The sequence below is a fragment of the Brienomyrus brachyistius genome, unplaced genomic scaffold (assembly GCF_023856365.1).
Source record: "Brienomyrus brachyistius isolate T26 unplaced genomic scaffold, BBRACH_0.4 scaffold143, whole genome shotgun sequence".
NCBI classification, from domain to species: domain Eukaryota; kingdom Metazoa; phylum Chordata; class Actinopteri; order Osteoglossiformes; family Mormyridae; genus Brienomyrus; species Brienomyrus brachyistius.
In genome coordinates this window covers 163,428-187,531 of record NW_026042418.1, presented here as the reverse complement: position 1 = coordinate 187,531, position 24,104 = coordinate 163,428, and the positions used below count along the sequence as shown (strand labels likewise).

The window sequence follows — 24,104 nt, the reverse complement described above, 5'->3', positions numbered from 1 at the left end:
TAAGTGCAACGTGAGCGCAGAGCAGTGGGGGGGGGGGGGTAAGCAATCCTGCTTGGGCACAGTATAAGGCAAACGAGCCAAGTTTGAGTCTTGACTCACAGTCAAATGGGTTTGCCAAAGAGCGTACCTGGACTCCACCTTTTTACTACAGCTGGCAGACATCGGCTCAAGATTCACTGTTCACACACAAAAAAGCAAAGTATCAAAGCATCAACGGTTTCCAGAAGTTGACGTAATCCATGAGCAGGGTGACACATAGGGATGTGCATATCGTTTAATTTTTAAAGTAAATGCGTATACAAACCTTTCAAACGCCATGTGATGATACTGAGTGGCTGCTGTATATTGAAAATTGCTGCCTTTTCCTTCACTCGTTACTCCACTATAACATGCAACGCAGGATCATATGGGTTGCAGCACTAAAAGCCAGACAGACCACCGATCTTTGAAAAATCTCCCGGATGCCTGGACAAGGGCTCAAAAAGAGGACGTGTCTGGGGAGACCTAGTTGTATGGTAACCCTATGATTGGAGAGATGTCAAGAATGCCAGAGCATCCCAGATACCACAATCACCATGGAGTGGCATGGAGAAGAAGGTTTTGCCTGTTGGGTTGTGAAAGCGAATCGCTGCTGGTCAGTGACAGCTAGAGCGTGTTTCCTGCAAAATGATGATGTACAGATCAGGTAGCAACAAACATCAATCCGCAGAAAATCACAGAACATCCTGGAAAACTGTCACGTCTACTCAGTTAAAATGATAGAAACAGATACCAGATACCCTTCTGTACTATACAAGTACAAATACTAATTTTTACAGTTTTATGGCTACCTTTCCAGTAAATTCTTTTGCTTCTGGAAGAGGTGTTCGTCTCTGCTTCGGTCAAGTGATACAGCTCTTTATCTTCTACAAGATTCAATTCTTTATTGTCAATGCACAAGACAAGAACAGTTAGCAACTCCCTAAGAGGTGCACGCAAAAACACAAGGCATGTAATATGTAAACAAGCCAAATTACTGGTAGCCTGATTAGCTTGTCTCTACCTTTGTAGTAAAAGCCATGCAGAAAAGCCTGTTTGGTCCCTACATGTTAAAGCATCATCAGACAGATTAAATTATATTAACCAAAATGCCGGAAAGCTGGGCTCATCTCCAGAGCACAGTACACAGGTACAACTTCAGGCTGGTTTTAACTCAAATGACATGAATAACTCGACTTTTCCAGGCCTGGTGCATTAATGTTTTGAGCCAAACCACTGCAAGTGAAGACACGTTTGATGGACGAAACGTTCACTCCCTAGAACTGATTTTCTACTTGGGGGGTCACGACCCCTGGGGGAGTGTAGAATATTCATAGCAGGTGCTTATGGAAACACTACAGAAGGACCGATCAGAGCAAAAAATAATCAGAGGGCTTTCTCCCCAGCAAAGAAAAACATATTAGAGTAGGGCTGGACTGGGACTCAAATAAGCCCTAGTCTATGGGGTTCTCCACGGGAGAGGGGGGGGGGGGGTTCCTCACAATTAATTTTGCCGACTGGGGTGAGGTCTCCGGCGATGCATTTTGCCAAGCCAGGGAGGGGTTCCCCATGATAATTTTAGCCTAAAGATTAATTTTGCCTACCAGGGGGTCCCCACAATTATTTTTCCCGGCCCACATATCCCTCTGCCCCCTGGGAAAATGCCCAACATGTCAGCCAGATGGCCAGTCCAGCCCTGGGGGAGAGTCTCTAGTTATGGTCTATTTTATTTTGGGGGTGCCTGCCCTAGATAAGGGATAAGGGACATGGTCATGGCAGGAAGAACAAGGTTTTATATGAAACGACTAGAAAAAAACTGTTCCCTGCCCCCCCCCCCCCCCCCCATGCCTGAGAGAGAGGATTGCAGACATTTCTCTGCCTGTAGCAGATTCTGTCCGTGAGTGTAAGAATACCCTGACAGGCAATGATACAGCAAAGACCATTCATGAAGAAATTCCCACAGAGTCTGTGAGGGTTTTTTTTATTTATTTTTTTTTTTTTGGGGGGGGGGGGTAATATGCAGACAGGAAACCAAAGCAGGAAATGGCAATGCACACAATAAAGCCATGAGCACCCATGGTGCTTTTTCCAATCTACAAACAATATTTACTTTATAGTATTTATAACTCCAGCAATGTGTTAATACTGTTTTTATCTCACACTGTCTGACCACCATCAGTCACAAGTTATGATGAGATAATATGATAATTCCCAATGGCAAAACTCACAAGCCTCACAAAGGCTAGTCTTGTCCTGGCTAGGATACGAATCAGGTGGAAGGTGGAACAACCATGCACTGTCAATCACTGGCTCACTCAATCCAATCAAAAGCAAAGCGGCCAATAGGAATTTAGTTAGACTTATGTGTGACTGACAACACAAGGATAATCCATCTCCCTTGGGTTTTAAGGCCTCGTCTCTCAATCCTTTAAGAATCAGCCTTACATTTACATTTACAGCCTTCTGTTTTTAAATATTGCCAATACACTTTAAATAAAAAAATGAACAATGCTTAACACAAAAGCAGATCTTATCTGAAAGCTCACAGTGGATTCACCAACTTCCTATTGGTTACTGGGTTGCAGTGGTTCCTGTCTTACTGAATTTCAGTTCTAACTACAGCTGCTGTACTTAGTCTGCTTACACAATGGACTCACTACAGCCACCTTCTGACAAACAGGGGTCAGAGCATGCTGAAAACACAGGGCTTCACTCATACCATCACAAATTGCTGGGATTTCTAATCGGGGAAGCTGATGATCTCAGCCCCTTCTGGTAAGGGGGTGACCTATATTTGATATGCACAAGGGTGACATTCAATTTATTAAGGCCCAATTAGCATGTATTTAAGCATGCTTTGTAAATTGTTAAGCAATGGGTCTTTCACTCAGTCTGCACCAACTGGCAGTGATTCGCCTGTCTCCTGAGTTAACTCCAAGTGACCATGACCAATCAGCATAACACACAAAGAGGAACCCAAATCCCCACACTGACAGCATCCACCCGCTTGGTTCTGATTGGTGAAGACATAAGAAAGTGGATTACAGCAGGGCTGTGATTCGCTGACATTTATCACTCTCTGAGGGAAGCCTTTTACCTTTAATCCATGACCCTGCTGCCCTTAAACAGATTGCTTATCATCTGCAATGACAATAGATCCCTGTGGATTATTGTAATCCTGGCTGGTACTGCCAGGGACCCACTAACTCTTGTGTGGGCCTTCTTTTCCAGGCATTCTTCTAGAGAAAGGCACCACCATAATATCCAATTAAGATTTAAAATCTCTAAAAAAATTACTTTAGATTGTTTATCATGTTTGCTCCTGTTTTTTCCAGATGGCAAGATCACGTTCTCTTGTTTAACCACACATTTGTAAATTTACATGGTATAAATTACGATACATTTATTACTGCCCCCTCAAGTGATTAAAAACGTAAATATAGAAAGTGAGCACCACAATATATAAATAATACTATTTATTTCAGTTTGCTGACAGGAACACGCTCAGCAGCGTGCGCGTTTCCGCGTGCACGCGTCAAAGCACGGGGGAGGGTGCGCGCTCCTGTGCCCATGGCCATTGAAAACAAAGCTAACTGCGTGGTTTCTATTATAACCGAGGAGAGGTTCAACGAGAGCTGCTTGAACAAGGGCAGATAAAAGGAGGATAATTATGGATACAGAACGATATTAGGTGCCGTCGAGACCCGGTGGCGGCGCGGAGGACATTGGTTCCGCAAGACATCCTCAGAATCGGAGGAATTTTTGAGTTTCTCTGCGCCCCGCTGGAGCGCTTTGTTACATTAGCTGGCTAGCTAACCGGACATCGCTGCCATTCCTCCGGCGCACGCGAGGCCGTCTATGCGACGCCCGTGAGCCGGGGCGAGCCACCAAACTGCCATGTCGCCGTCGAACGGCGCCCGCTGAGTAGCCGACGCCTCAGACCTAACCGGAGTTTCCCCTCCGCCGTCCGGGAAGCGGGGGAAGCCGGAGCGCAGCGCCGCGGCCGTGTGGAAGCCCAGCTGCACGGCGACATGGCGGAGCAGAGCTACTCGTCGTGGTGAGTGAGCGCATACCGGGCGGCCGTGAGGTCGCTGCCCGTCCGCGGCGACGGCCGAGTGCTCGGCTCTTATTATGGGCTGCCGGCCCTGGCGGGGTCGCGTATTGACGGCGACGAGCCGGACCGGCCGCGTTCGTACCGCGCGCGTCTCTGCACTTTAAAAATGTGTATTTTTAGCACTGCCCCGGTGCTCTTGCAGGTAAAACCAGTCCTCCCTCTGTATTATGTTTAGTGCCAAACATGACAATGACAAACGTTGTCAAAAAAAAAGCCCACCGCCCATCGCATGTTATTCGGCCTCCGGGTTCGTTGTCTTGTAGTGTAATTAATGGCATAATGTCCATAACGGCCATTGACCGCATCCCTTTATTGTATTTGAAAAGTCCAGGCACTGTAAGAGTTTTTGTTACCAAGCACGGCTACACTATCGTATACTTAGACTGAAACATGTCCCTTGACCCGATAAATACTCCCTTTTCTTGGCGAGCCGGTCGGTTTTCTCTTTCAGGTTATAAACTATGCAGTTTTTGTAATCTCGTCCATCAGGCTGGAAATGGGGATTGTTTCTACATTTTTAAACGCTGATCGAATCTGCAACGAAGACGTGTGGATACACTAAGGAGTGTTTTCTATGACTACGCTCCTGTTTGCGTGTTTATTCACTGTTGTTATTAAAGTTTTGTGAAGATATCTAGTCCTCTGTCATTAGAAAGACAGGCCGTCAGCTGAATAATAGTAGACCAACCCGGCTTTTGGTTTTATCAGTTTGGCAGGGGAGACATTTTGGGGGCGGGTGGAAAATAAATGTGAAATTGGTCTGTTTGGAGAGCCCCCGTCTCACATTGCAGCAGTTAATGACCGTCCAACCCGAAATAGATTGGGTTTTGTTGTCTCCCATGCTCATAGATCCTAGCCATAGGTGACATTTTGAAGAGACGAGAAGAATGGTTCTGACATTTTAGAAGCCATATTTTTTTCTTCGATGATGATCCCGTCTGTGTGAGTGGCATAAAAAACGGGCACAAAACGGGTTTCTGACATTTTTATTATAGTTGTATCCTGTTTTATTTCCTGCCAGGAAAAAGAACCATTGACTTTGTAGTATTTTGAAGGGTTGACATAATTTTTTTGGGAGTATATGTCGGCCAGAAAAGTTTGCACCAAGGCTGCTATCAAGCTGCCATTGCAAACCACTCTCAATAACAACACAGAGTCAAAACAAAGACTTAATTGCTGATGTCTGCATGACTGAGGCCCCGCGGTTGAAAGGGAGCCTCTCTGCCCTTGTTTGTAGGTTGCATTGGGTTGACGCCATTTCGTCATGTCTCCAGTGGTGACCGCCGTGTGACGTTACAGGTCTTGGAAGGGCTGTGATGGTCTGGGGTAGGCGCTGGGTGCTCCCTTTCCTCACCATCTTAAATCTCTGCTTTTTTTCCCCCACGCTGGAGGCAGCGCGGCTGTGATTAAATAATGCTGGGGAAACCGCAAAGATTAAACGCCGCGCAGAAGCCAGGGCGTCTGGCGTAACGCTGTCTTGAATTCCCCCTCTTCCTCTCCTCAGGGGGCAGCGCTGCTGAGCTCTCACAGAAGAAGTGCTTCTCCAGTTCGATTGGCTCCTGAAAGAGTTACGGAAATGCTGCATTTTATGTGTGTGTGCGGTGTACAAACTGTACAGAGGGTATTCTGACTTCCTCCTTGACTCGGCCCAGCTCAGAGCAGGACAGTTGCAGGTTTCAGGCCCAAGTTGGGCCTATAGTGTTTTGCTTCAACCAGCACTTTCAACTTCCTTTTAAAAGAATAGTTTTTGTTTGTGTCTGTTTATGGACATTGGCCGGCACTAGCAGGAGGAATCCTGTGGAAATACTATGGGGACCTGGTGCTGAGCCCTCTGGCCTGGGCATCTCCACTGAGCCAGACTTACTTGAGGTTCCTCCTAGTTTCATCCGATGGCAAAACTTTGGCCGCAGTCCTGCTGTGACTTACTTTCCAGGAACATCTGTGAAGACCTCATGATTGCCTGTCATGGCTCTGCATTGAATTTCCGATGCTGGTGTCCATCTGCGAACCCAAAGAGCCTTTAGATACTAGTGAGGCTGAGATAATTAGGTACCTCGGTTTGTTGAGCGACACGCTTGTTTCTAGCTGTCTTGAAAGGTATAGCTTGTGATGTCATCATATAGGTCACATACAGTTTGAAAAGAATCTGAGCTTTAGGAGTTATGGTGGGTTTTACCAGCTTCTCATTGGTTATTAGTGATTCGCAGAATATAATGATCCCACCCACTCTGGATTTTTTTAAGCCTCTCGCTTCCCAACTATCTTAATCGTTGTGATTTCACAGGTGTTCCTGCGGTAACAGAAACAGGATAAGCTGGAGGTCGGCTGGGTCCCTGCGCAGCCCGAGAGCAGCTTAGCTGTGGGCGAATCCTGTGGTCACACCACATCAGTAGGAGCACATCATGTGACTGGCCTTGCGGTGAAGCGAGTATTAGCTGTTCCTGTCTGAGACCAGGCTACCAGGCAGCTGAAATGTATGCGAGTGGTTACACACGTGGGGTATTATGGCACTGGAGAGAGATCTTATGCTAATATGGTGATTGTGGCAGGATCATTTAACATCTGAAGAAGATTTAAAAACCGTCTTTGATAGCGTGAGGACCTGATTGGTGCTTTGATTCCGTGTTTATTCTTACCATCAAGGAGATGTTGTTCATGACTGACAACGTCAGATCCTCCTGAAGGGGGAACTAGTGGGCGATCTTGAGGAGCATCGAAGAACAGCTGTACAGGGTGTCTCCGTTTTGTGGGGGGTGGGAATGTCGTTAGCATGCGATGAGCATTGCCAGAAGGAGCCCCAGCTGGATTTTAGGCTCGCACTGGTTGGGAATTACCAACTGCTCAGGCCACACTATTTAATGATCCTGCCCTCAAGCCCCAGTGATTATTCCTACCAGGCCTCCCATTGGTTGGATGTGTTTGGGCTTAACGACAAGAGCCGCAAAATATGCGGTATTAATATCATCATCGCATGTCATGCATATGCAGTTTTCAAACCGCAAGCACTGCTATAGTCTACTGAGTTAAGACAATAACGTTTTTACTTTGTCATGGCAAACAAAGCGTGTGTTGCAGTTTTAATGATGGGTCCTTTTCAACATTATCTGTAATATGCTTTTAAAAAAGCGATCTAAAGTTTTCCACCTCTGTTTCTGAGAAGAGAGCACATGCAGAGCTCATCATAATCATTTTTGTTCTTGCTGTCTGACTCGGCCATAGACAGTGTGGTGTGTTAGAAACAAGAAGAAATTCAAACAAGAATTGGTCACCAAAACACATTCGCTTTCTGCTGTATGAAAATACTTTGGGTTCCGTAGAGAACATATCGACCAAAAGCAGGGCATTTGTCGACACTGCTTTGTGTCTGTTGGCAACACCACCAACTTATTTAAGATTAAGATACATTTCTGTTGCATACAGTAGTAAGAACGTGCTGCCCAGATGAACATACATATAGAACCAAACAGACAAAGTGCAAAGTCAGACTTCGGTACACTCTACTGTTAGATAATGAACTCTATTTGGTTATAGTTTATTTTAGGTAAATTTCAACTTTCTTTTATAAATGTTGTAATATTAATTGCGAAGTTAATTTTTTTCCCAGTGTTTTGAAATGTTATTAATAACATCACCGCAGTGCCTGTTGCGTCACGAGAGAGGTTTTAAGGATTATCAGTGCTGAGGGCCTCCTCCTGGTAGGTGGACTGACCAGATTCCAGTGTTCAGGAAGGTGACACCCTGACTGCCTATATAGCACCTCCAGAGCTCGATCAGAGGCCATGGTTTTTCGAGGTCTTGTCAGGCACGTCTCTGTGTGCATGCAAATCCTGGGATGTTCCTCAAGATCACCCACCACCCATGAATCACATTTTCTTGATGCTTGAGATAAGAATAAGCAGGAAAGCAAACAGGGAGGCGAAAGGGCGTCACTGGAACCTACTCTTTAGGGCTCCCAGGAGCCAAGAGAAGAACTGGCCGGTGCAGGGCACAGGGGGCCGTTCCCTGTCGACTGGACATGTGTAGAAGCAGCACAAATCACCCCCCAAATGTCATTCATGCTGTAGGTCATTAGATGCTCCCGCGTGTCCACATTTTTTCGTGTGAACTTTCAACTGAAGCCCATGTGAAACATCTATTGTGAGTCGGTAGCACTTCTGACACAATCAGGATAGGAGCTGGAGTAGAATTACACCCCTCAGTGCTGGTCACATCTCCCTAACAGCTGCCCCTTGCGCTCCTGTCCAGTTTCCACCTTTTAATGAGTATCCAAATTGAAACTTGTATTAAATGGGGGCCATCTCAGCCCCATCTTCTCTGGTTTATTATCCTCAGTTTCCCACAAGTCCCTGGTGTTTGGAAAGGCAGAAAAGTGGGCTGGGTAGCAGAAAGGGTCTTGGAACTGTATGACACTTTAGAAACCCGAAATGCTTCTTTTTCTAACTGGAACAATGAGGGCAGTGAGTTTCTCCAGCTCAAAGGTATGCGAACCAGCACTGAGGGTCTGTATCCCGCCCTCCGCCCTAACCCCCCACCCCCCCCCCCCCCCCCGCCGTCAGTGAAGTATGCTGTTTTATGAATTTGGCCACAGAATAATGCATTGGGGACAGGTTGTTGAGGCTGTGCTTTGCATTGCTTAATGGCTGCTTACTGTGGGCGAGTGGATCTCTCTATGGTTTTGCAGGGAAAACAGTTGCGGAGCCGTGTGATAGACTGCATCAACCGGTCTCTTAATCGGGGTACGTGACTTTGTCGGAGGTGTTCCTGTCGTTTAATCTGTGGGTGTAGCAAGAATGTCATCCGCGATTCCTCTCGCTTTTTATTACCGTCACTCCCTTCCCTGTCACTGCGGTGTGTCTGAGTCTGTGCCAGTTTGCTTTGGCACCGGTGCTACCTGGGATTAATCCCAGTGGGTTTCACTGACCCACTTTTAGGGAAGGGGATGGGTTGGGTCAGTGCAGGGTGGGGAGGTGGGAAAATTGCAGCTGGCTTATTGTTTTGGCATTGGGTGGGGGCTGCATCATGCTACGTGTGCGTGCATGCATTTATGTGTGCCTGAGCCGTGTACCTTATTCTCGCATGACCGACCTTGCTCCATCTTTCACTCGCGGCTCATGTCTGCACCCCACATCCCGTTTATTCTTTCTCATGTCTCCTTTTGTTTAATCGCAGCAAACGGTGCATATTTCCCTTTTTCTTTTGTTCACTTATCTGCTGAACAGCCAGCATTAATTTGGGGCAGTAGCTCGTTAGCGTTGCTCATCGTGGTTTTTTTTTTTTTAGTCTGTGGAAAACGATGGATCGCCGGGCCAGTGTTAATTACAGTTTAAGAACATGTAGTGAGCCGTCTAAAGCGGTGAATCGCGAAGTTTTTGCACCTCAGAGTATTACACCTTCTGCGTGCCGCCATTACGACGTCATGCTTGATTGTGAAGAACAACGTACTGGGTAAGACCTTTTGTTATTTTCACTGCACAAAGGTTATCATTTGACATTTTCTCTTTCCGTGTTTGCTGCACAGTGGGTTGTTGTGCAGTGCTGCTGGTGGCAATTTTGTCCTACTCTTATATATTGTTTTTATATTACTAGTTTTGTATGAACCTGCTTTATTACCTCTTTAGTTTAATAGAGCACTGTTTGCAAGTCCAGCTGTGCTTTTTCTCATAGTTCATTTTTGGATTATTGCTTCAGCACATATTCTGTCTGGTTTACTTGGCTTTATAGTGATATTGCTGGTCTGTCATTACTTGGAATTGGTTGTAGGTGTTGTTGCATCGTCATGAGTATGAGTACAGTTTCAGACCTGATACCGATCCTAGTGTCTGTGGATCCCCAGTTTCAGGTTATATGTGTTAAGGGCTCCTAAAATAAGGCCTCCGAGCCTTTTTAGCCTTTAAGCTGTGTCATAGCTAACCAATGAGGTGGAGGCAGTGGCGGGACCACTGCGCTCAGCAGTGTGTCTCTAATAGGTGTGAATTAATGATGGCATGTTGCAGCGTTTATACAAAGGCATCAGCTTTCATAGTATCAGGTTCCGTTCGGTACAATATGGAGTAATTCAGTTGAAAGGTGCCATGACATTTTTGGAAAGGCTCTCACGGATAAGCGGTTTTGTTGCCCCCCACCCCCCTCCAGTGTGAAGTTACACATGTCCTGAGTTAGTTGTGCGTGACATGGCAAAAATATTTTTACTTTTTTTTTTCCCAGATAATGGATTACCATCCATGATCTTAGTACATTTTTTTTTCATGTTGGTTTTGTTGGTTACTGAACTGTACAACCAAACTAATTCCCCTGTTTCAAAAAATATTCAGCATAATTTTGTGGGGTTCTCTTTTTAGGTGGTTAAAAGGGTTTTTTTGCTGTTGCCATCCAACGTGTGAAACTTGTCTTCACGTATTTTCTGTATAACTGTCTGTGCCATGTCAGTTACATAAAATCCAAAAAAGTTCCATATTACTGATGTCAATTTCTTTTTAGGTACCAACTTATCCATGTCGCTATGTTGTCAAACTGGGAATGTTTTACGCATTGTACATTGCATGTGTGAAAGGAAGAGAAGTCATGATACCAGAGGTCATGATACCAGAAATGTAGTAATCGGTACCAATACCAGTCAAATTACATAATTTTCAGTACCCAATTCGATACCACGGCAAAGAAAATCCTTTATTTCATTATTAAACACATTTGAACATATATAAATGGCTTTTTTGTAGATGAATGCAACAACAGTACAGAACGGAATACAGTACTATGATTTACAGTATCTCACAAAAGTGAATACACCCCTCACATTCTTGTAAATATGTTGTATCTTTTCATGGGACAACACTGAAGATGTGACACTTTGATAGTGTAAAGTAGTCAGTGTACAGCTTGTATAACAGTGTAAATTTGCTGTCCCCTCAAAATAACTAAAAACGCAGCCATTAATGTATAAACCGCTTGCAACAAAAGTAAGTACATCTAAGTGAAAATGTCCAAACTGTGCCCAGTTAGCCATTTCCCCTCTGGTGTCATGTGACTGTGTTACAAGGTCTCAGGTGTGAATGGGGAGTAGGTGTGTTAAACTTGGTGTTATCGCTCTCACACACACTCTCAAACTGGTCACTGTTCAAGTTCAACATGGCAAAGAACTCGGAGGATCTGAAAAAAAGAATTGTTGCTCTACATCAGTGGTTCTCAAACTTGGTCCTCGGGCCCCACTGCCCTGCTTGTTTTCCTGCTATCCCTGCCCCACACACAAGTCCCAGCTGTCTTTCAGCTTCTGATTACCTGGATCAGGTGTGTTCAGTCAATCAGCAGTGAGTGGGGCAGGGATAGCTGGAAAACAAGCAGGGCAGTGGGTCCCGAGGACCAAGTTTGAGAACCACTGCTCTACATAAAGATGGCCTAGGCTGTACGAAGACTGCCAACGCCCTGAAACTAAGCTGCAGCACGGTGACCAAGACCTACAGTGGTTTAACAGGATAGGTTCCACTCAGAACAGGCCTCGCCATGGTCGACCAAGGAAGTTGAGCCATTTTCCGAACTGGTCCATTATTGGTTACCTCACAGCCGCTTACACACTCACAGCCACTCGCTAGCGTGTCCTAAGAGTTCTTCAGTGTGAGTGAAGACAACACAAAGCTTGCAATTCGTAATACATGTGAACCAAAGTAAGCCGCGAGGGAGCCAGGACAAAAACGTAGTGAAACATCGGAGGTGAGCTTTAAACTGATTATTAAACATACACAAGATAATCTTGAAATGGAATGATCATTAAAATTGCAAAGCTAAGCTAAAGTTTTTTTTTTTTTTTTTTTTTTTGTTAGCGAAACTTTGACCCTCTGCATAATAATATATGCATATGCATAATATAATGCCCATACAGTATGAAGGTATGAAAAAGCCTGATTTTAATCTAGCTTACTAGCCACGTAATTTGCATAACATGCAATGTTGGTATTAACAATATTACCCTGCGCCTATTATTTGGAAGAGAGTAGTTACACTTCAGTTTATCTGGTGCATGTAAACCTACTGGAAAATAAGTAACTGACATTTGTTTTATTATTTAAATCTGTTGCACCTGCTCTTGTTTGGTAAAGTAAAATAGGTCAGATAAACTTGGGTGCACAGCAACTCATTTTCAGTTAATTATTATCTCTTAAATGTGAGAAGACCCTGTAACTTAGTGCGGTTTGAGGAAAATTACAAAGTTTGTTTTCTTGTTACGAAATTCTGAATCGGCAAAAATCTGTACTGGCAGATCACACTTGCAGAAAAAATCGGAAATCTGAATCGTGCAAGAAAATTGCAATCAGTGCATCTCTAACAGGAAGCTCAGGGGCAGCCGTACACAATGTTCTGCACAAATTGGGAAAAGGCGACACCCGGCTGTAAAGCAGGGAACTGCAGGTAAAACAGCAAAATAACCAAAATGTGCAGGCCGACAATTTGTACCATGCACACGTGCCTTCACGTGAAAAAGTAAATCGAAAAATGTATTTATTTTTATTTTGTCCATTTATTTGAGTACCCAGGCACATGAGTCAGCAGCGTGTCAACATTTTGGTTATTCAGTATAGTATTTTTAATTAAAAAAAAATAATAATTTAACTTGTTCTTTAGTGTTCTTCTGTTTAGTTTGACCGATTTAAAAAAAAAAAAAAAAAAAAAAAAAAAAAAAAAACAGTATTCCCCCCCCCCCCGTTCTTGCAAAATTTAAACAGGTATGAACCGAGCCGTGGATTTGCAGAATCGTTATGCCCCTAATGGATCCACATATAAATTAGCTTTATATTCATGAAAATGTGATACATACAGCTTTCTTGATAGTGACTGTATAACAGGAAGATTTGGGCCTGATAGATTTCTTCAGTGAAACCTTGGGTTCTTTGAGTCGAATGGTGAGGCAGGTTCCTTAAGCAGTTTATTGAGAGAGAGAATGAAGATTCGTGCACGGCTGGTTAAGTGTCTGTCTGTGTCTGTCTCTGCCCCCACTGAGTGAAACAGGCCCTTTATCTATGGGCTTTGTACAGACGCCTTGAGCCTGGGGGTCAGATGGCTTTGAGAGTGGTTTGCGTAAGAAATGGAAAGAACATGATGTGAGGAACGAATGGGTGACAGAAGCAACTAGCGAGGAAAGGAAGGAAAGATAGGAGGAAATATAACAGCTGTAAATGAGTGAACTTAATGAATAGAACTTGAATAACTGCAGATTAACTAGGGAAATCCCTCGGGAACGAGTTTTCATGGACCACCAAGATTATTTTTACTTGTGTTTGCACTATGTTGTCTCCCCGCCCTGGCTCTGTGTTTGTAGAGTTTGCATGTTCTCCCCGTGTCGTGGCAGGTTTTCTCCAGGTACTCCGGTTTCCCCCAGCAGTGCAAAGACATGTTGAGGTTAATTGGAGTTACCAAACCGTCCATAGATGTGCACATGCGAGTGAATATTGTATGAGCGTGTCCTGCAGTGGGTTGGCCCCCCATCCTGGGTTGTTCCCTTCCTCGTGCCCATTGCTTCCGGGGGCGGCTCCAGACCCTGCCTCGACCCTGAACAGGACAAGCGATTTCAGGAAATGGATGGATGTTAGCCCTGCGTTTAATGTCTTTGCACTTTGTCTGTTTTTGCATTATTTGTATGTTTCCTTATGTTGTGTGTGAACATATACATAAAGCAAACTAATTAAATAAATAAAAACTACATTTGCAGTGAGATCCAGTTTTCCTTAAGTGATCGGAGCAATCGACTGCACTGACATTGCTTAATGGCACTCAAACCAAGGTTTATTTATCAAATGCACAACAGTACAGCAGTAGATGCAGCTATTAGTACTGTTTGCAAGGGATTAGTTTTACCTGGGGATGTAATGTAATTGAAGCAATTACCGACGAGGTCTGTAACTTTAACCCATCCTGAATCTCCATGCCTATAATTATTACAAGCCTTCAGAGTAACAATTCAGGAGTAGGTTCTTCTGTATTGCAACGAACACGGACCACGTTCGGTAATGGTAGTCTAGTGTGAATCGTCATCTTGATAATACGGCCACATCTGTAACCAAATGTCAATTATTTTTTAGGTGGAAATGTATGCAAAAAACGGAGTTTCTGTGGGTGTTTAGTTGTCTGCCTAAACGTCCGCCATCTTACATCCTCTTCTGCGTGATGGTTTTCTGTATGTGCGGAGCAATACCCACCAACTTGTAAGCTACCGTATGGGTTGGAGGGGAAAAAAAGTTCTGTTTTTATTAGGTTCCTTAGTATGTTAAAGGGTTATATCACACGGAAATGAGAATTCAAGTTATTTGCTTTCAAGATGTGCAAACTCTGATGTTGACACCAGCAGATGGGAATTCTTTTATTTCTGCCGTCTCGGGTAATTTGGGGAAATGACGTGTTTCTTATCCCAGACAAATCACTTAAACTACATGCTGAACCTCCCTAGGTAAAACGAACGCTGTACACATAGGGTGATGGAATGAGTTCTAAGTAAGGTACTTCACTCAACAGGAAGCCTTTTCATTGTATTAATATGTAAGTCATCTTTGATGCTGATAACGACTTTGCAAAAGGATGTGGGTTTGCCCCTGATAGTTGCAGTCACACTGGGCCTGTGTGTGGCAAGTTGTTTGTTTCTCTATATCCTCAGATCTGACTTTTTTTTTTTATTTCCCCATGTGCCCTTTAACCCTTAACAGAGAGACCACCTGCAGCATAAACAGATTGGTATCAGAACTAGAATGTATGGACTGAAATTTTATATCACGCACCCTTTGGCCCCTAATCACCCTCTGTGGCCTGCTAACCTGCCTTGTAGCAGGTGCATGGTGAGAGGTTTCTGTGCTTATCAGTATGAGTTAGCAGCCAGGCTCCCTTCCCCTGGAGGACCTGGGGGTCTGGGCTAGAAAGACAGCATATACTGGTAGTTTGATTAGGTAAAGCATTAAAAAACTAGAATGCATGAATTTATTTAAAACATACTTGTGTGTAGACACCTGCTCAATACACCTACTCAATACATTTTGTCCTTGTCAAAGCCCTCTAAAAGATAAATGATATTCTCAACTTGAAACGAACATAAATTAATTTATTTTTATTCCTTATGTATGCCCAGGATTGATTTATTCCATTATTCACGTGGAAAATGTATAAGGAATTAAGTCACGTTTCGTCCTTCATACACTTTTCAGATTCTACTTGTGTGCAACATTGTTTGCTCAACTGGTTTACAAAAGGTTTGACTTTCAAGCTCAAGGATATATAAATACAGGTATCCATAGATCTGCATCCGCATTTGGGAACTGGGACCACCAGATGCAGGTCAGTTTGGGCGTATTTCGATATTATAACTGTCACAATTACACTTGGCCCAATTACCCAAATATTAAAAAGCATCCATTGAAATTTTTCTTCTCGATTACTCGCGAGCGACCATAAGCCAGGCGTTAGTTTGGAAATTGCTAACAAACATAAAGGCCAGTTTATGTACAAATGTGTAAGACAGATATGTAACAACCATGGTATAAGTAGCTATAATGCGTTTTTAAATGGAGGGGGGGGAGTGTGTGTGTGTGTGTGTATATGTTTTATATATATATATGTATATGTGTATATGTATATGTGTATATGTATACATGTGTATATGTATGTGTGTATATGTGTATATGTATGTGTGTATATGTGTATATGTATATATATGTATGTATATATATTTCATATTCAGCCATTGTTTCATTAATTCAGCTTAATGTACCTCCTGGTATTAAACTGCATTATGGATGGAACCCAACTTATTTACCATTTACAGCCTATTAAAGCCGGACCTGCATACCATCCAGTTTAGGCAGATTATACAGTATTACTGACATCAGTGGCAAACTGCCATCCAAGATTCATTGTGGTTGTTCACAGTATTTTAAGATAAATTTAAGGTTTTTATCACAAAACATGGAAATGACATAACTGCTACAGCCAACCTTTTTGTTGTAACACTTGAACTCTTTAAAGAGAATAAATGCAGTGTTTTGTTATTGGAACATTTGAACTTTTTTTACCATATTATAATTGGAACCAAGAATCGATGAGAATCAGATTTGATGAGCAGAATCAGAATTCATAAAATCTTAGGAATGCCCAACCGAGGGAGGGAGGGAGAGAGAACACGTTACTTAAGGCATTATGAAGGTATGTATGCTTATGATGCCTTCATAAATTAGTATAAAGACAGCTATAAATATTTAAAATGTATTGTGACTGCTCTATGAAGCTCTCATCAGTAATGCACTATAGGATGCTTTGTACTGCATTATGAAGGCATTTAATGTTTTTTTTTTTCTTTTCTTTTTCTATTTTTAAATATAATCACTGCTGCGCTTGCATGAGGTCTGCATGCGCTTACCAAGTCAATCCTAATCCATTTCCTCCTTGCTGTTTCCTCACTCAAGTGTTTGTTTAGAAATGTATTTCTTTGAACTCCTTTTAGCTTAATAAGTTTTGCAGTTTCCCCCAATATTGTGTGGCCGTAACCCTAACTACACAATACTAACTACTACAAGAGATTTCGCAACACATAATGCAACATTCAACATGAGAGAGTAAAGTGATGGCAAAGTACCAATATGAAATGGAGCAGTGATTAGAATATAGAGAATGCTGCAGCAGTATTACATAATTAGTAACTTGCAGTGAAGGTAGCTAGTGTGAAAAATGTTTCATGCCACAGCCTCATACAAACAAGTAAGACTGAAGACAAGAGCTAACCATGATGGGTTTTCTTGCACTGCCCCCTGGTGGACATAACTTTTAGTCCTCCAAATATATGTAAACTCTACGTGCAAGTACGAGTGACAGCATGCGTAAGTATAAACTGGCCCTTAGGATTAGATGTTGTTCGTAATCCAAGGACTGCCTGTAGTACAGTACAGTAAAAGTATAGTGTATATACCAACGAATCATTAGAAAATGTTTGCCTGTGTGCTGGAGTGCTGCTGTGAATGGGGGCTGTATATTGTACATCTGTCTGCATTTGCCAGGTTGCTGCAGTGGGGAAGGGCGTCAGTCTCTATGGCAACAAGCACACGCAGATTTTTCGTGTGGTCTGACATGGCTGTTTGGGGGGGGGGGGGGGTCGAATGGAATGCCGGTGGCTAAGCACCTGCATGCTGACTCCGCTTTGGCGTTTACGTCTCGGGCACATTCCAGTCTTTCGGGACCGAAAGACGGGATTTAATCAGTCTGCAGGCGCCATGACGGGTCGCCGGAGGTGGTCACCTGCCTGCAAAGCCGGCGAGGACATGGTGGTCTGACGGCTTGCAGCTAAGGCAGCCTCTCGGATCTGCCATTTGGAAACCCGTCCATCGGCCAAAATGGCATTTAAAGAGTTCGTTGAAAACAGCCTCTGAAGGCAGATATTTCTGAGCTCACCTTCTGTGTGTCTATCAGCCTGTGCTGAGGCTCCCTGCCCTTCCAGAGACTTACTCTCCCCCACCCCCCCCCCCCCCCAATCTCTCCGCAGGGCGTACTCGCTCATCGACTCCAGCCAAGTTTCCACCTTCCTCATCTCCATCCTCCTCATTGTCTACGGCAGTTTCAGGTAAGCACCTTTCAGGCTTCCCATTTTGTGCTGGACTGAAATCGCTGGAATGTGGAAACGAATGAGGAGCCGAACTGGGGGTCGTGGCGGGTCACTCAGATGTCTGACGGCTTGGTAGTGTGCGAGCTCTACAGTGTGGGGTGGGGCGTGGACCATGACTGGTCCACTCGAGCCGTATCCCCTCTGCACACAGGTCGTTAAACATGGATTGCGAAAACCAAGAGAAGGAGAAAGACGGGGGGGGCTCTGTACCTGGGGCCTTCAACACCACAGGCGGCAACAACAGCAGCAACAGTGAGTGTATGTCTGGGGGGAGGAGCTGCTGAGGACCTGCACATCACACTGTGCGCCTGCATCACACCGAATGACCATTTTTCCGTCCCCACAATGGGGGGGGGAACCCAATTTTATGAAAATCTGTGACTAATCAAAAGAGAAATTCTTGCATTTTGTTCACTTTTGGTGATGGTTGGGGTTATTTGTTGTCATTGCTGGGATTAGGGTTTTTCCCACATAAATGAATGGACAGCCCCCACAAAGATATGAGTACAAGCACGTCTGTGTGTGTGTGTGTGTGTGTGCCTATGTATGCATATCCTCAGCATTCTCTCCCTTCGGGTCTCGGCCCTTGCAGGTATTCAGACCATCGACTCCACGCAGGCCCTCTTTTTGCCCATCGGTGCCTCTGTCTCCCTGCTCGTCATGTTCTTCTTCTTCGACTCTGTCCAGGTGGTCTTCACCATCTGCACTGCAGGTACCCGGCAGCCTCTCAGTCACACGTGCGTGCCTGGCCTGTTTGTCCGTCCGGTCGGCACTCGCCCTGGAAGAACCTGTCTGACCCTCCCCCCCCCCCTCCCTTCTTTCTGTAGTTTTAGCGACGATAGCGTTTGCCTTCCTCCTGTTGCCCATGTGCCAGTACCTGACCCGGCCCTGCTCCCCGCAGAACAAGTAAGAACGCTAACCGATAGTCGCGTGAATCTCTGGGCAGTCCGGAGTTCTGGGGACACGCCCCCCGCTTGTGTGAAGCGGAGTTCCTCCGCTGGTCGTGCACGGGTTCTGCACATGACCGTTTACTCATCCCACAGAATCTCCTTCGGCTGTTGTGGACGCTTCACCCTGGCAGAGCTGCTCTCCTTTTCTCTGTCGATCACCCTGGTGCTTATCTGGGTGCTCACGGGACACTGGCTGCTCATGGACGGTGCGTGACGGTTCCTCCCCCATGTACATGTGTCCACGTATGAGTGCGTCTTCGGCTGTGTGATTTGAATGTAGCAGGTCTGGAATCTCGAAGTCCATTACTTGGGTTTAGCTGTCCCAGAAAGAACAAGCTGCAGACTACAGACCACTGGCGGTGCCTGATACTTCGGTGTGTCCACAGCTTTGGCCATGGGGCTCTGCGTCGCCATGATCGCCTTCGTCCGCCTGCCCAGCCTCAAGGTGTCCTGCCTCCTGCTCTCGGGACTGCTCATCTACGACGTCTTCTGGGTACGTCGCCCCACCTCCCAGCTAGCAGGCCCCACCTCCCAGCTAGCAGGCCCCACCCACATATCATGCCTCAACTCCCCCAAACCCAGGGTTTATTGATCATTAACGCTAGTACGATTACAAACCCCGACACGCAAGATCTACAAAGATCTGCTTGGTTCCTGTCTTGGCATAAACGTGTTTGCTTGGGGTCCTTCATAAAGTTCCCTAACAGATTTCAGTACAGTCTATCGTAACTATCGCAGAAGTTGCGTTCCAGACCCATCAGAGAGAGGTAAAAATCCGCGATATAGAAAGACTATATAAATAAACATGTTTTATTAGTTTAAGCCTTAAAACATCCTTCCCACACGCTTTAAACACGTTAACTTATTAAAACACACTTTGTAAACACATATATGTGGATGTCAGGCTAAGGATACAAGTGACATAATATTATTATTATGTAATGTATATATAAACTGTGATGCGTCTGGGAAATATCCGTGATATTTAAAGCAGGGTCACGTTAGCTGTACCGCGATATAGCGGGGATCACTGTATTAATCAACAGGTGATCGAAAGCATGCGCACATCCTAACAGCAAGCGTTAGCAATGTGATTAGCCTGCTTATTAGTGTGTTCAACTCTAATTTACCGAACCCCCACCATCTTAATGGCTGAGCATGGCCCTCGCCTAAGCCTCTCTAGCTGAACGGTTAGCGCTGTGAAGGCCCATTCATACTTTGTGCTTTTGGTCATGCACAGGGTGACGTGACACATTACATCCAAGGTTTGTGACAGAGAGCTGTAGACAGTGCCTGTGTAGCCCAGGATTTTGTCCGGCAGAGATCATGCACGTCCAGGCGAGTCGGCTGCGTATATGCAAAATAATTGACTAGATATTTCCACTAGGTGGCAGCACCGACGTTCACGGTGCAGTGGTCAACCAAGAAAGAGTAGAGGAAGAATAGCTGTAGTAGTAGTTGTGGTGAACAGCTGCATACCGGGGTGCGAAGGTACCCACATACCTAATTTTTCATACTGTCCAGACACAATTTACTCTATATTTTAAAAGGCAGCAGAATTCCGGCATTTAGAAATTTTGGCGAAACACTGAGCTGTGGTGGTGGGGTGGGGGAGCATCTTCATAGCAAATTTTGTCGTAACGATTTCAGAATACCTTGGTATGCAGTGTTACCTTAACACTACCAAAGCCTTGAATGCCTTTACAACTCTTCATAAAAAGTTTAAACGTTTCACTTCACTGCTTGTATTTGTGGTTTTTGTGATACATCTGCCCTCTGCTGGTCTGGTGGAGTATCATCGCTGTATTAATGCACAGATCGCAACCATTTGCAGCCAAATGTAGCATGAACACAAGCTGCCGCACGTGCAACTGTCTGCAGCCTGAAAGCGCACGTGGAAAGGTGAAGTGTGAATTTGGCTTAAGTCATGCCCCATGAGGTTGTGTGGGGGCTGATGGGTAATGGGACATGCATGTGAAGGGGGAGGAGCCTGGCGGGACTGCCTGGGCTAGACCTCAACTTGTCCTTGACTCCGATAGCCACACTCCTGGGGTAACGACCACCCCTTCTGCCCCCAGGTCTTCTTCTCAGCCTACATCTTCAACAGCAACGTGATGGTGAAGGTGGCCACGCAGCCAGCTGATAACCCCCTGGACGTTCTGTCCCGCAAGCTGCACCTAGGGCCCGGCATGGGCCGGGACGTGCCCCGCCTCTCGCTGCCCGGCAAGCTGGTCTTCCCTAGGTAGGAGAGGCAGCCGCTTCTGGCCCGGCCCCACTGGCCATGACCAAAAGACGTTGTAGCTTCTCGCCTCGCTTTTAAGCAGGCAGCCAATGTTTCCAGCCTGTTTATCAACCTTCCAGCCGCTAACCCAGTAGAGGGCAGCGGGGAGCCTTGAGTCAAGGGCACAAGGCCAGGGACGCCCCAGGCAGGATGCTGAGCACATTCCCACATTATGGCCTGTTTAGAGGCGTGTTCTCCTACCAGCATCTCGTTTGGGCTGCAGGAGAAACCCAGAGGAAAAGCACTGAACAGAGGGAGAACACACACATCATTCAAACATAGCCAGGGCTGTCTCAGCATATCCTCTGCTGAATATCTGTGCCCTGCTTCCATACCTTAGCGTTGATTCATAAACAAAACGCTCTTTAAGGAATCAGTCAAGTGCGTTCTTCTGTTTGTTGCTCTGCCCTCTGACTCTGGCTCTGCCCGCAGTTCGACGGGGAGCCACTTCTCTATGCTGGGCATCGGGGACATCGTGATGCCAGGCCTGCTCCTCTGCTTCGTTCTGCGCTACGACAACTACAAGAAACAGGCGGGCAGTGAGCCGCCGGGCCTCCCCAACATGTCGGGCCGCATGCAGCGCGTCTCCTACTTCCACTGTACTCTCATAGGATACTTCGTGGGTGAGTTTTGGGGGAGGGGAGCGTTGCCAGGGTAACGCCGCGGGTTCATCTGCTCTCCTGCGTATTCAGGACCCATCTTGCCGCTGTTCGATCTATGAAAGGGCCGCTGCAGAGGAATGGTGCATAGAGAGGAGAATCTTCCAGATGGACATGGCATCATGGCATTTCTGTGAAAAGGCTCTGCTCTGTCCCTCAAAGCAGTTTCATTTGTCCTGAAGAGGGCAGTCAGAAGCGCAGGCAGCTGCCTTGGCTTCCAGCTGAGCTGATGTGCGCCTCCTTCCCCCTCCACTCTCTCTCCATCCCCCCAGGCCTCCTGACCGCGACCGTGGCATCCAGGATCCACCGAGCCGCCCAGCCTGCGCTGCTGTACCTCGTGCCCTTCACCCTGCTACCCCTGCTCACCATGGCCTACCTGAAGGTGCGTCCGCGGCACAGTAGCGTAGTGAAGTGTTTCCAAATGACAGGCAGAGTTGCTGACTGCGCTCGTGTCTCTGTGCACGCAGGGGGACCTGCGGCGCATGTGGTCGGAGCCCTTCCACACGAAGAGCAGCGGCTCCCGCTTCCTGGAGGTATGATCCAGCGTCCAGGATCTCTGGGAGTGCGCAGAGGAGAGACGGACAGGGTGGGGCTCCCCCTGGGCCCCTCCCCTTCCCTGGGCAGGACGCCTCCCTGCACGCGGATCTGACCACCGGATACCCCGCCCCTCTTTATCCACCCTGTGTCATCAGTTTGGCGTGTGACTGTCACTTTGACCGGAAGTCAGTTTCTAATCGGGGAGTTTTTCATCCTCAGACATAAACCGCACCCCACCCCCAAACAAAAACAAGTATATATACATTTTGTTTTTCGTCGGAGGCCATTCGGACGGCCGTGTTGGACATCAGTGGGACTGGCCGCTACTGGGGTCTTTTTAATTTTGCTATTCTTCTTTTCCCCCATTTAACCGCCGTGCTCCAGGCTGAGATGACATGGGACCATGCTCTGTGTGTGTGTGTCTGTGTGTGTGTGTCTGTGTGTGTGTGTGTCTGTGTGTGTGTGTGTCTGTGTGTGTGTGTGTCTGTGTGTGTCTGTGTGTGTGTGTGTGTGTGTGTGTTGGCCAGGGACCAGCAAAGGGATTCAGGAGAGTAGAACTTCTACAACTTGATGATTTCTGTATCATTTCTAATACACTACTCCTGGGATACTTTTCATAATTCCCTTTTATTTAGCAGATGTTCTTCCTGAAGCACAGGTGTGTCTGTGTATCCGTCTGCGCGTGTGCCCATATTTGCAGTGAAGCAGCGTGCTGTGTGGGTGGCCCGTGTGAATGCCTGCCCTTCCCGTGTGAATGCCTGCCCTTCCCGTGTGAATGCCTGCCCTTCCCGGGTGAATGCCTGCCCTTCCCGGGTGAATGCCTGCCCTTCCCGGGTGAATGCCTGCCCTTCCCGGGTGAATGCCTGCCCTTCCCGGGTGAATGCCTGCCCTTCCCGGGTGAATGCCTGCCCTTCCCGTGTATCATGGCCTCGGCTGCTCAAACAAGGACCGACGGACGTGGCTGTGGTGGCCATGGTGGCTGAATCCGCCCTTTCTTTCCACAGCCCCTTTTCGGCTTTGCAGCCATTTTGCGGCATGGAGACTTTGGATAGAGAACCAGACATGGACAAAGCGTGTGTGTGTATGTGTGCGTGCGTGCACGCATGCCGGGGGGGGGGGGGGTGCCAAATGGAGTGAATGGTGACACCAGTCATCAGAATATTTGTCCCTGTCCTGGAGTGACCCTGCCTGGTACCACCCCCTGCTACACTCCAGTCAGTGGCGGATGTGTGCAGCTCACCTCGTCTCGGAGCCTGGCCCACGGCTTTCCGAACGGAGCACTTTGCACAGTGGCTGCCATCGCCTCTGGAGGTGGGTGGGAGAGGGGGGACACAACATATAGACTCTTACTGCAGTAGGCATTGTAATGACAAAATAAAGATATGGAACGTTTTTTTTTTATGAAAGTTTTTTTTAAAAAGGAAAAACTCTTCTTTGTATTGTGTTCTCACTTCGTCTTTGTGCTATAGTTTAGGCTTTTTGTTACGCTCCGTCCCATCCTCACAACAGAGGGCGCCAGCTCTGGATCATCGCCATTATTTCAATGAATTCTGTTTAATTAACGCAGAATTTAAAAAAAAATTGATAATGTGTGCGAGATGGAGCCCGGTCAAGTGACCCTAAAGGCGTCGCCTGATAGGGCGAAGGATTGGCTGTAAATAAAGATGACTATGACTCTAACTGTACAATGCTGTGTCTTGCGTGGTCTGTCTCTTGGGTCCGGTCTTTGGTTGAGCCGGTGATTTGTCATGCACCGATATACTTTTGCGCAAACCAACAAAGTTTTTTTTCTGCTCTCTAGCGAGCCCAGTGCAGTAAGAACGATGTGTTGGTGCCGTACCCATTGTCGTTACTTGTTGCTAATAGTCGGGAAATCAGCAGAACTAATAACATTCTGCAGATTCTTCACAATTTTCCGCCTTTG

The 24,104-nt window shown here is 46.1% G+C and overlaps 1 protein-coding gene across 2 annotated transcripts; it reads left to right on the top strand.

The window, feature by feature from the left end:
- The first annotated feature begins 3,550 nt into the window (after positions 1-3,550).
- Positions 3,551-23,868, top strand: LOC125728005 (signal peptide peptidase-like 3). Of its 2 annotated transcripts, none has more exons than XM_049005033.1 (11): positions 3,551-4,075; positions 17,634-17,711; positions 17,905-18,011; positions 18,346-18,465; positions 18,581-18,659; positions 18,797-18,909; positions 19,090-19,196; positions 20,782-20,945; positions 21,417-21,607; positions 21,916-22,025; positions 22,111-23,868. In XM_049005033.1, the coding sequence occupies exons 1-11, from the start codon at positions 4,050-4,052 to the stop codon at positions 22,180-22,182; spliced, it is 1,167 nt and encodes a 388-aa protein (XP_048860990.1). In that variant the 5' UTR covers positions 3,551-4,049; the 3' UTR covers positions 22,183-23,868. The 2 variants fall into 2 exon arrangements, with proteins under 2 accessions (XP_048860990.1, XP_048860991.1); XM_049005034.1 differs by having other exon boundaries at positions 3,552-4,075; positions 17,905-18,005.
- The last annotated feature ends 236 nt before the right edge of the window (positions 23,869-24,104 follow it).